The sequence below is a fragment of the Lactuca saligna genome, chromosome 2 (genome assembly GCF_052625555.1).
Source record: "Lactuca saligna cultivar CGN05327 chromosome 2, ASM5262555v1, whole genome shotgun sequence".
In the NCBI taxonomy this organism is placed as follows: domain Eukaryota; kingdom Viridiplantae; phylum Streptophyta; class Magnoliopsida; order Asterales; family Asteraceae; genus Lactuca; species Lactuca saligna.
In genome coordinates, this window is record NC_136418.1 from 61,917,199 (window position 1) to 61,930,522 (window position 13,324).

The window sequence follows — 13,324 nt, forward strand, 5'->3', positions numbered from 1 at the left end:
CATAAACTCGAGAAGGGACCAATTGCTCCACATAACCATCCTCAAAAGAGGTTAGAAAACCCTAACTCTAAGAATCAATACCAAAACTGAAGAAAGTCCGAATAAATACCTCAAGTTGAAGTCTCTAGACTCTGAAACCACTAGAATCACACCTCCTTCAGTCTCCTCTTGCTATTGATCACCTTCTTCTTGCTAAACCAAAGATATAAAGATCAAATATAGCTTCTCCTTCCTCCCAAACGATTTAGCTCACTTAGGGTTCTCTCAAGGGACTGGTAGCTGCAATGGGGGACTATGAGTGCCCTTAAATAGGCTCTAACCCCGTGGGATTAGGGTTTCATTAAACACCGTGAACTCGCCGAGTCCACTAATGGAATCGCCGAGTCCAGTCGTGAACCCGGATGATAATCCGCGGCCCTACTCGGCGAGTCTAAGCATCAACTCGTCGGGTTCCTTTACAAATTCCAAAAATAAAAATATTATAATAATATACTTGGGAATCCGAATGTTACAATTCTCCCCCACTAGAATCAAACTTCGCCCACGAAGTCTCATTCTGCAAACAACTCTGGATGCTGCTCACGCATCTTGCGCTCTGGCTCCCAAGTCAGCTCTGACCCTTTCCTATCCTGCCACTGCACCTGCACTAGAGGCACTTCCTTGTTCCTCAGAACTTTGACCTTCCGATCTCTAATTGCCACCGGTCTCTCAACATAGTTCATGCCCACATCCACCTGAATATCCTGTAACGGTACTACTGCTGACTCGTTGACTATATACTTTCTCAACTGCGACACGTGAAAAGTTTCGTGAATCTGTGCCAACTCCGCAGGTAGCTCCAAACGGTAGGCTACCCTGCCTACCCTTGAGATCACCCTGAAAGGTCCAATATATCGAGACCCCAACTTGCCCCTCTTCCTGAATCAAATCACTCCTTTCCAAGGAGAGACCTTCAGGAGCACGAAATCACCGACCTGAAACTCGATCTCGGACCGACGCCTGTCCGTATAACTCTTCTGACGACTCTGAGCGGTCAACAACCTCTAGCTGACCTGCTGTATCTGCTCCGTCGTCTAAAGCACAATCTCCGTACTACCCATTACACGTTGCCCTACCTCTCCTCAGCAAATGGGGGTCCGACACCTCCTCCCATACAACAGCACAAAGGGTGGCATACCAATGCTCGAATGATGGCTTTTGTTGTAGGAAAACTCTGCCAAAGGCAAATATGTGTCCCAACTCCCGCCGAAATCCAACACACACGCTCGGAGCATGTCCTCGAGCATCTGGATCGTCCGCTCGCTCTGCCCGTCAGTCTGTGGGTGGTATGCGGTACTAAAATGCAGCCTCGTACCCAACTCTTCATGAAATTTCTTCCAGAATCTGGAAGTGAAATACACATCTCGATCTGAGACAATCAAGATCAGCACTCCATGCCGCGATACCACCTCCCTCACGTACATCTCTGCCAATTTCTCTGCGGAAGAGCTCGCGTTGATAGAAAGGAAATGAGCGCTCTTCGTCAACCGGTCTACAATTACCCCTCGCAGTCCTTGGCAATTTGGTGATAAAAGTCCATAGAAATATGTTCCCACTTCCACTCAGGAACCTCTAACGGCTGCAACTTACCATGCGGTCTCTGGTGTTTGGCCTTAACCCGGCGACAGGTTAGGTACCTCTCAACGAACCACGCAATGTCCCTCTTCATACAGGGCCACCAATACTCCCTCTTTAGGTACAAATACATCTTAGTGGCCCCGGGGTGGATCAAGAACTTCGATCGATGTGCCTCTTCCATCAAAATGGTACGCATCCCGCCCATAAATCGTACCCAAATCCGACCCTAAAATTTTATAAGTCCCCGGCTATCGGTAATGAACTCTGATACCTGCTCCATAGCTCGCTCCCTCTTTTGGTTTTCTAGTCTCACAGCCTCAGCCTGGGCCCCTCGAATGGTGTCCAATCACCGGAGTCATCACTGTCAATATCATACAAACGTCTCGCATCGGGATGCTCTCCGTCCTACGACTCAGGGCATCGGCTACCACGTTAGCCTTACCCGGGTGGTACAGATCTCACAATCATAATCCTTTACCACATCCAACCATCTCCTCTGCCGCATGTTCAGGCTGGGCTGATCCATCAAGTACTTCAGACTCTTGTGATCCGTGTATATGGTATACCGGACCCCATACAGATAGTGACGCCAAATCTTGAGGGCGAACACCACTGCCCCCAACTCTAAATCGTTGGTGGGATACCTTGCCTCATGAGGCTTCAACTGCCTCGATGCATGTGCTAGCATGTGCCCCCTCTACATAAGCACCGCTCCTAACCCTGATATCGACGCATCACAATATACCACAAAGTCCTCCATTCCCTCCAGAAAGGCTAACACCGGGGCTTCGCATAACCTCTGACGAAGTGTCTCAAAGGAGGCCTGCTGCTCTGGGCCCCATGAGAAAGCAACGCCCTTCCGGGTCAACTTGGTGAGTGGCACAGCGATCTTGGAGAAATCCCTGATAAATCACCGATAATAGCCTGCCAATCCTAGGAAAATGTTGATCTCTGTAGGTGACCTCGGCACCTCCTAACTCATCACCGCCTCAATCTTGGTCGGATTGACCAATATCCCTTTCTAGTTAACGAGATGCCCTGGAACTGGACCTCTCGTAACCAAAAGTCACACTTGGAGAATTTGGCGTAAAGCCTTTCCGATCTCAAAACTCTGAGGATCTCTCTCAGATGTTCCTCATGTTTTTCTTTGGATCTTGAATACACCAATATGTCGTCAATGAACACGATCACCGAGTGATCCAACATCGGCCTACACACTCTATTCATGAGGTCCATGAACACCGTTGGCGCATTGGTGAGTCCGAAAGGCATCATCACGAACTCGTAATGCTCGTAACGAGTCCTGAACGCTGTCTTTTAGATGTCCTCATCTCGCACCCTCACCTGATGATATCGCGACCTCAAATCGATCTTGGAGAACCAAGATACTCCCTGTAACTAATCGAACAAGTCGTCGATCCTCGGCAACGGGTAACGGTTCTTAACCGTCAGCTTGTTCAATTCTCTGTAATCAATGCACATTCGGTGTGAGCCATCCTTCTTCTTAACAAAAAGGATAGGCGCTCCCCATGGCGAACTGCTCGGCCGAATAAACCCCTTCCCAGCAGCTCCTGAAGCTGCAAGGATAACTCTTGCATCTTTGAACTCAACCTGCCTCTCGGGAGGCATACCTGGTAACTCTTCCGGAAATACGTCCGGGAACTCACGCACCATCGGAACCTCATCAACTGACCTTGATTTCTCTGAATCAACCCTCGTATTCATCACATATGCTACAAATCCCTTACAGCCCTGCTGTATACTCTGCCTCGCTCTAGCGACTGAACAAAATGCCGACCCAGAACGCGTACCCTCGCCGTGGTAAGAACTCTCCTACTACGGTCTCGTATGGTCACCAGCTGTCTCTCGCAGTCGATAACCGCTCCAAACTTGCTCAACCAGTCCATGCCCACGATGACACGGACATCTCCCATCGCAAAAGGAACTAGATCAATCGGGAACTTGACGCCGAAAATCTCAACTACACATCATCGGATCACCTCGGTGGCATACACCGTTCTATCGTCAGCTATGGAAACTCTCAGAGGTCGACTCATCACCTCTCGACTAATACTGATGTGCTGACTAAAGGCCAAAGATACAAAATAAATTTTTTATTTTATCTTAAAACTATATCATTATGGATGTCTATTTATAGAAAATAAAAAACCATGAATTTTGGTATATTTAAAATCATTTTTTGAAAAAAAAAATAGCTTCTAAATATTAAAAAAAAAAAAAACAATGTTTTTCTATATATAGAGGTAATGATTAACATAGTTTAAGGAAATATGTTTTGTTGTAAAACACATGTGCATTCTTTTTCCATTTCCGTCGGTACGTTGGAGGCTTTAACGGCAAAAATAAATGATTGGCTGAGAATGATTCTCCCATTCTCAGCTTTTTTTTTTCTCAATTAAACCCGCCCGTATATATATATATATATATATATATATATATATATATATATATATATATATATATATATATATATATATATATATATATATATATATCCTATAATAATTGAAAGTTTTTTTTGCCACATGTCCTCTTCTCATTCATTTGGATACATGACATTTTCTAGAATTTTTAAAATTTATATTTTCCACTTGTCATTTTATTGTATTTTTTTTTTTATTAAATTAAAATTCCACATGTAATGTGTAAGGTAATATATATGTAAAATATTTATTAAACAGGGTTTATATATGTAATGTATTCAATACATTAAAATCTCATTAGTTTTAATACTTCAATTTTTTTTTCATTTTTCTTTTAAATTTAAACTTTTTAAATTGTTAAAATTTTATATATATTTTTTTTAATTAAATCCATATAATACATGGGTTTCACACCTACTATATATATATATATATATATATATATATATATATATATATATATATATATATATATATATATATATATATATATATATATATATATATATATCCTCCTTAATAAATGAAAATAGTTATACCACATATTACTCTCTCATTAACTTAGACACATGTCATTTTTTGGTATTTTTGAATAAATGTTTTTTTTTTCCATATGTCATTCTCTCAATGTTTATCTTTTTTTAATTAATACATCATATTTACACCTCAATTAATAATTATTTTATTTGAAAATAACCATTAAATTACAATATTACAACTTATATACTATTGAATATGTTTCCTTTTAAATTTTAAATTTCAAATTTAAATAAATTTTTATTTAAACTTTCATATTTAATTTTTTTTGTTTTATCCAACCCGTATAACATACGGATCTCACAACTAGTATATATATATATATATATATATATATATATATATATATATATATATATATATATATATATATATATATATATATATAACCCCTTAAAATCAAATAAAATTGCGAAGTACCGATGAATTAGGGGTATGTGAAAGAAAAATGTGACCTAAAAAGTTTTAGACCCATTTTGAAGATGTTAATTTTTTTTTTTAATAAAACCAATATTTAAAAATATTGGTTTTATTTTGAAGATGTGCAATGTTTGAGCCTCTAAATGGGTATAAATACAATTTTTAGCAAGTTAACAACCTTTTCGAAATTTTAGCAAGATTATCCTACATTATACAATTTGTATAAAAAACAAAACAACCTATTATATTATTCAACAACAATTATCTACACTACCATTATTTACATACATCATATCCTAGGATACCTCTAAAATAGTTTTCAATGGTATATTTTGTTTATGTTGAGCTTGAAGTGTCTTCTTCTCTACTAAAACCTTAACCCTAGTCGACCTCATTCATTTTTCAATCCTTTTCTCTCGGGTTTGGTAGCTAAGAGGGAGGGAGAAGCGATTTAAATGGTCCAAAGGAAAGTTACTAAGGGTAAGGGTTAAGAGGCTTTCAAAGATTCGAGCACTTGTATGTTTAAATCGAGCAAAAAGGCAATGCGCAGCTGCGTCGTCTCTCGATTACTCAGAGGAAGACATTATTTTTTTGACATAATTGACCACTTGGGTTTAAGCATATAAACATAATCTATCCTTAAGCCAATTTATCTAATTAAAACAGTTTCTGGAAATTGCTATTTACCCCTTGAGATATATATAATATTAATTCAAAGAATAATGATTTAATTTTAGTATTACTATCACTATTATTATTATTATTATTATTATTATTATTATTATTATTATTATTATAACAATTAAAAGAACTAATTATCATAATCGAAACGGATGTTACATATATCGATTATCACTTTTTATAATTAATCACTTTCAGAACTAATTATCAGAATCGAAACGGATGTTACATATATCGATTATCACTTTCGTAAAATGGAAAAGTAAAGAAGTGAATTTTAAAACATAACTTTATTATGAAAGTTGAACTTTATGTTTAATAATTTTTTTTTTTTATATTATACGATTTTTTTTATAGTGTATATAACAACACACATTCTAATAACAGATACGAGTGTAAGACCATCGAGGCCTTTCAAACGTTTTGCAATGCCCACTAGGATCCAATATAGATGCCACGTTTGATTTCATTTCTAAATTTGAAAGGCTTGCAAATGATAATAGGCCCCACATTTAAATATAAATTACTTTTTTTGTTTAATATTTTGAATACTCGATATTTGTTAATACTATATAAATATATTTATATTTAAAATTCAATTAATTAGTACTTATTATTTTTTTTAACTAATTTCTTTAAATACCAAATTAATCGGAATGAAATAATATAATAATTATATATGTTTTAAATTGTAAAACTGGAAATTAATAGAAAAAAAAATTATACACACGATAAATTAATAAAATGAAAATTAAATCCTTTATTATTTTAAATCTACTAATTTTGTTTTTCATATAATTTCATTGTTGTTGATAAATTCAAAATGTTGTTAGGATACACAACAATCCTTTAAACCGTTAATTGCAAATGAATCTTTTGAATGAAATTGGAACATTTGAAGATAACGTGATCAATGTTAGGATTTTCATGTTTTGTAAAATCTAGCTATTTTTATTTGAATTATAAATTATAGATAATTATATTTATGTTAATTTACTATTCGTTATTTTTATTTGAATATATATATATATATATATATATATATATATATATATATATATATATATATATAAAGTAATTGTTGATGTGGTAGTCGGACTGTTATTGAATAGACATTGTAAATCTGATGGCACTATTGAAACATTAGTGATATTGTAATGATGTGGAAATAATGTGGTTGATCTAAGTTATATTTGTAATTATAAATGTTTTTTTTTTTTGGATAAAAGACTATTGTTGTCGGTCCATTTGATATAATGGTTGAGAGTTGGGACGTTTGGAATAGAATGTTTAGAAACTACAAACACGAAAGAAAAGGCATCGGACATGTGGACTGAAGAAGTATAATATGTATCGATGTTGAAGAGTCGGCGTAAAGAGTCGGTGGGTTTAAACTTCAAAGAAATCATGTGATGGTTCACGTGGGACCACATAAAACGGTGGTATGCATTATCTACGTGTCGTCCAACCACATTCTTTGCTTTTTTTCATATATATATATATATATATATATATATATATATATATATATATATATATATATATATATATATATATATATATATATATATATATATATATATATAAGGTTAAGTTCATGTGAGACGGTTTAATTTTGTGAGATCGTGAGACACATTTTTTTTATTTTTTTTATTTTTTTATTTTTATTTGTTTTAGTTAATTCAAGTTCCGAAAATAATATTTAAAAAAAGAATTTTTGGATTTTCTATTTATTTTGCATTTTAAAATTATTTTTTAGAATATGTACAGTGTAATATTCTATTAAAATATTTCATGTATTTAAAAAAAAAGGGATTTTTTATATTTTTTTAGTTAATTCAAGTTTCGAAAATAATATTTAAAAAAAGAATTTTTAGATTTTTTCATTTATTTTGCATTTTAAAATTATTTTTTAGAATATATCAGTGTAATATTCTATTAGAATATTTTACGTATTTTTCAAAAAAACGGGATTTTTATTTATTTATTTTTTAATGTTTTTTATTTATTTTTTATTTTTTTAGTTAATTCAAGTTCCGAAATAAATATTTAAATTTTTTTTTTTGGATTTTTCCATTTATTTTGCATTTCAAAATTATTAGATTTGATCAAAGGGTTTCACAAAATTAGAATGGTCTCAAATGAACCTGAATTTATATATATATATATATATATATATATATATATATATATATATATATATATATATATATATATATATATATATATATATATATTCACTGTTATTAAAATCCTGACTAGGTCCCGATTAATCTCTAGGTACTACTCGACTGATTAGAGTGTGCCTAGCAATTAATCTCTGTATATATAATAAGTGAAACATTATAAAACGATAAAATTTTAACATTTTGAAAAAAAAATTATCCCAACGGAAACTATTTGAGGCATGATTAGTGTTGTAATAATCATCATATTAATCTATTTTGTTATCATATTAGTGGTATTTACGAACTTTTATATGATATTAGTGATATTTAATTTTTTAAAATTCAACAAATTAGTAATTAATGGTCCCCGATTAATCCTCCGATTAATCTCCGCCTAACCGATTAATCGTTTGACCCTGATCCACCGACTAGCTAACGCGAGCATTTTTTACAACATTGATATATATATACTATCTTTAAACCCGTGGAAATCCACGGATGATAAATTGAAATAGAATTATACTTTTTCATTTGTAATAAAAAAGATATGAAAGTTTAGGAAAAATGAAGAATAGTGATATTGTAATTAATATGAATAAATCAAATACAATAAAGTTCTATAAATTAATTAATTAATATGATGGATGAAGTATGATACATGAAAAGTAAATAAAAGATGGTAGAAAAGCACTGTTTATAAATTCCCAAAAACTTCCTTATAAACGACATTGGAAGTTTTATTTGTGAGACTATCATCCTTATCTAAAATTAATAATTTTAATTCATCCCTGCTTTGAACTCTAGATAAGGCAACATATAATTGGGCATGTGAAAACATGGGATATTTGAGAAACAAACCAACCTTGGATAATGACTGTCACTGACTCTTATTAATGGTCATTGCAAAATATACATCCAATGGAAACTGCCTTCTTTGGAATTTGAATGGAATTTTCTTTTCTGATAGAGTTAAAGACATTCTTGGAATAAAAGTGTGGTTTCCAATATTAGTTCCAGATATGATGCGTGCCTCTATAACACGTTTGCCCAATGATATCACCTGGGGTCTTGTTCCATTACACAAGTTGTTTTTTTGATTAATATTTCTCAACAACATAACCAGAACACCGATTTTTAAAACTAACTTATGGTTTGGTAAACCTGATACTTTCAGACCATTTAAAACATCATGTGAATATAAATTTGCATCAAATTGATCATGAACAAATTCAGATTGGCATATACTATTTGTACTTAGGTATTCAACCTCATGTCCTGGAAACTTCAATAGCAAACGGTCATTTATTTCCTGAACCACTTCATTCTTTGGAGCAAGTATTGCTCTTTCTTGAAAATAGCTTGTATTGTAGTACTTTTCCAAAATCGAAGGATAGACGAACTCGATTAATGAACCTATAGGATCATGTGGATCATTAATGAGAATATCATCTGTATATCAATATTCGTTTCTCCATCGTTGATACCACCAAGTTTGCCTTCTCCTATATCCAACAGCCATTTTGCAAAATCTCTGGTTTTTTCTATATCAGATTGATCCCTTCCAACGGTTAGTCTCATGTTTTTTTTGTTAATATATGGATCTTGCATTGTTGCCATAAATATGAAGAACTTAAAGAAGCATTAACAATGTTTTGTCTACTTCCACCTGAAATAACAGGTAGAATCTGTCTAAAATCTCCTCCGAAAACAATAACTTTCCCTCCAAACGGAATATATGAGTTGCTAGAATTTTCATACTTGAATACATCTTTCAAACTTCGATCTAAAGCTTCAAATGCATGCTTATGGACCATAGGAGCTTCATCCCAAATTATCAATGATGTTTTTCTCAATAAGCTAGCAAGGTCACTATCTCGATTTATTCTACAAACATAATCCTCTGTTAGTTCAACTGGAATTATATATCGAGAGTGTGTTGTTCTACCTCCGGGCAATAATAATGAAGCAATCCCACTTGAAGCAACATTTAAAACAATATGACCATCTTTTCTAATAGCTGCAGATATTGTCTTCCATAAAAAAGTTTTATCAGTTCCACTATAACCATAAACAAAAAAGACACCTCCTTTATTTTCTTTAACTACACTCATGATATCAAGAAAAATGTGACACTGCTCATTTGTCAATGCAAGATGCATACGATCAGATTCAGTCTTCATAAAGGGAATGTCATAATATATCAAATCGGTGATAAGTTGATTGTTTGAAGAAGAAACAGAATCAACATCCGGGATAGGCATGTTTTTATAATTTTTTAAACTCGAGTTACGGAGTAAAACTTGTTCTATCTCGAACAAAGTTAAGTTCTTAAGTTGATTTTCATTGAGTGATAAGTCTGGAGAACAAAGAGACAATTAATTAGAAATGTTATTAACAATATTTATTTATAATTATATTATTTAATGTAAGTTTAAAAATAAATCATTGACTATTTAAATAAATAATAATAATAATAATAAACTTTAATACCTGGAGACTTGAATCTCTATCGTTGGTTACAAAGAATTCCATCAGCCACATATTACCATGTGTTTTCCCGAACAACCTCTGGTTTAGACATACTGTTACACATAAAAAATGTAGCAAATAAGAATCGTAGGTAAAAACCAGATCCATAATGACTTGCTTCTTTTATTGCATCGATGTATTCCCTATTATCATCCAAGAGCCCAAGAGCATAACAAGCATCTCTAAAAGAAGAATATTGTTCACCATTTACTATGCAAATTTCTTCATATGATTTCAGACCTTTCACCTTATTTAACAAAATCCTTAAGAAATAAGTTTCCCCTAGTTTAGGTGAAACCGAATGAATTCTACCAATGCACTTTCCTACTTCCTTGGCTTCCAAATCCTATCACCATGTTTCCAAACAAACTTTGTAAGAAATTCAACAGACGTAAGTTTCTGTGCATCACCATTAACTGCATTACACTCCATCCAAGCTGTGAACATTGAAGAAGCAACAGGCGGTTTGTCGAGAACATCGTCAATTTCATCGTCTTCCCCATATACAATTTGTTGTTGACCAGGAAGATGAAAAGGAAGTCTAGCCACATAAGGATATTTGTAATGAACATCATATTTAAAAAAAATCTCCATGATGCTTCAAATGCAGATAAATATCTACAATCGTAATACACATTTATTTCATCGACTGCATCATTACTATCAGATTCATTATTGCTTCGTACAACGGTAACTGTAGCTGTATCAGATCCGTTGTTTATGTATTTGAATAAATACTTTACAGAAGAACCATGATTGCACCATTCAACGTTAATATGTGTCTGATATCTTTTCGATAAATATTTGTTGTATGGGACAACATTTCTATTATCCAACTTCACACCTGATTTTTCAACAAAATGACCATCGTTTCTTCTCTTATATAATGGAAAATTATTCTGATCAACATAGTTATGATTACAGAATTGCTTTGGAAAGTTTTTTGAGCACTTGTTTTCGACCATGCATGGACAATTTATGTTTTCAGCTCCACATGGACCATGAATCATGAACTTATTCACAAGTGAATACAATTCTAGATCTTCATCTATGTTTGGTATCTTAGTGAAAATTGTCGTATCGATAAAATCAACAGTGGGTAACTTGTAGTCAAAATGCATAACTAAACATATATGACTATGCAACAAACCTCTTTTTTGAAATTCAATTGTATAAACAACTGCATAATATTTTGTAAAAAAATAAAATATGATTATACCGTAAGCAAAAATATAAAAAATATGTAATAAAAAGTATAAACTGTTATCAATTATGAAGAAACATAGTTTCAAATAACTGCTTTGTCACACCCCAAAACCATGAACAACGGAAACGTTCTTGGGTGGAGGACGTCATGTAAAGTATCACAACACAGTATAACAGTAAATAAGCAAACAACATCATCCATTGCATTAAATATATAATTTTAATACAAGCGTGTTTTGTACAGTTATAGACACCAAAAATGTAAATCAAAATAATAAGATGAGTCTTGAATGCGCTCCATCTTCTCAAAAGCTGGCCTCGGTACCTATCTACTGATGACCTGAGAATACAAGTTATTTTGAAAGAGTTTATCAACATAAAGCTGGTGAGTTCATAAGTATTTTAGTGTCGGTGTTTGTTATCAAAACGATTGAACATGTCTCAAGGGTAAGTTTGTAAAATGTATGTAAATGTTTGTAAGTGTTTGTAAACGTTTGAATCCCTCAGAAAAACCTATATTTTCTATTAAAGTAGCCTTCTACCAAGGCTTAACTGTTTTGTATGTTCGTTTGTTGTAAAAGTGTGTAATTTCCCAAGTGTAACTATCATTAACAAAATATAGTTTGTACATAAATGTTTAAGTGAAATAATCACTAAGTATATGTGATGGGTAAATTATTGTAGTACTGTAGTGTTGTATTATAGGATCTACTGATGTACTAACTACCTTAAACCGGATTTATATTAAGGTATCATGTGATTTTTTGTACCATACTATCGACAGGATAAACAACGACAAATGTAGGTTGTAAAATGATATGACGTTTGGCACCCGCAGACCTGCAGGTCCGGCTGTAGCTAGCAGTAAGGTGTAGGATAGTCAATCCAGTATAGATCTATACGCAAACTCACGCTCTCCCTCCAAGAGACTCCGGCAAAAACTCGGGCCATGACATTTAAGGCATGCTCCGATACAGTGGATCACAATTCTGTCAATGTATATATGTGTCTATAATGTATTGTTACTCATTCTAGTATCGTTGTATATGTTCTCATAGTATAGCTGTATATGTTCTCTTTCTAGTATAGTTGTATATATATTCTCATAGTATAGTTGTATATGTTATCCTTCTAGTATAGTTGTATATTTTCTCTTTCTAGTATAGTTGTATATGTTCTCATAGTAATAAGTATTGACTCATGAATGAACTGACTCATTGATCTAACAATAGTATGTGTATGATCCTGTGTTACCCCGATGGTAACTTACAAATGATGTAACTAATAGGTATTAACATGGAAGAACTTTTATGACCATACATGTACACATGATATATAATTAATATTTAAACAACCTTTGGACTGCTACCCGATATCCCACCAGACCACATCCAAATCGAGGAAAAGGAAATAGGGCGTGCGGCCTTCCTAAGCCTTTTAAACATTGATTATATAACTATACATATACGGACATGAAATTTATAATAAGCATAACAAAGTTTAAGTAAAAGTGTTTGATAAGTAAAATAGTTTGTAAAACAGTTGGAAGTAAAACAGCTTTGATAAACAGTTTGATTAGTAGTAAAATTACTGGTTTTATAGTTATTAATCACATGCGATTGATGTAATAACTATAAGTATTCAACTTGTATTCCCCCCCCCCATAAAAGCATTTAAAACATTTAAAGTATTTCAAAGGTTAATTAAAGGGGGGTAAACTCA

General features: G+C 33.2%; 2 protein-coding genes across 2 annotated transcripts; both read right to left on the bottom strand.

Moving 5' to 3' along the window:
* Positions 1-8,744: 8,744 nt before the first annotated feature.
* On the bottom strand, positions 8,745-9,445 carry LOC145029772 (uncharacterized). Its single transcript, XM_078978238.1, has 2 exons — positions 9,364-9,445; positions 8,745-9,280 (listed from the first exon to the last, which is right to left on the bottom strand). Exons 1-2 carry the CDS (start codon positions 9,443-9,445, stop codon positions 8,745-8,747), a joined length of 618 nt encoding a protein of 205 aa, XP_078834364.1.
* On the bottom strand, positions 9,442-11,361 carry LOC145029773 (uncharacterized). Its single transcript, XM_078978239.1, has 4 exons — positions 11,030-11,361; positions 10,784-10,937; positions 10,451-10,742; positions 9,442-10,223 (listed from the first exon to the last, which is right to left on the bottom strand). The coding sequence occupies exons 1-4, from the start codon at positions 11,359-11,361 to the stop codon at positions 9,442-9,444; spliced, it is 1,560 nt and encodes a 519-aa protein (XP_078834365.1).
* Between the last annotated feature and the right edge of the window lie 1,963 nt (positions 11,362-13,324).

Coding starts and splice junctions, on each gene's coding strand:
- LOC145029773 (XM_078978239.1), bottom strand. CDS start 11,361: ATGGTCGAAAACAAGTGCTCAAAAAACTTTCCAAAGCAATTCTGTAAT. Junction 10,938..11,029: donor GCAGTCGATGAAATAAATGT/GTATTACGATTG, acceptor TTATGTGGCTAG/ACTTCCTTTTCATCTTCCTG. Junction 10,224..10,450: donor TACATTTTTTATGTGTAACA/GTATGTCTAAAC, acceptor TTTGTTCTCCAG/ACTTATCACTCAATGAAAAT.
- LOC145029772 (XM_078978238.1), bottom strand. CDS start 9,445: ATGAGACTAACCGTTGGAAGGGATCAATCTGATATAGAAAAAACCAGA. Junction 9,281..9,363: donor GCTGTTGGATATAGGAGAAG/GCAAACTTGGTG, acceptor ATGATCCTATAG/GTTCATTAATCGAGTTCGTC.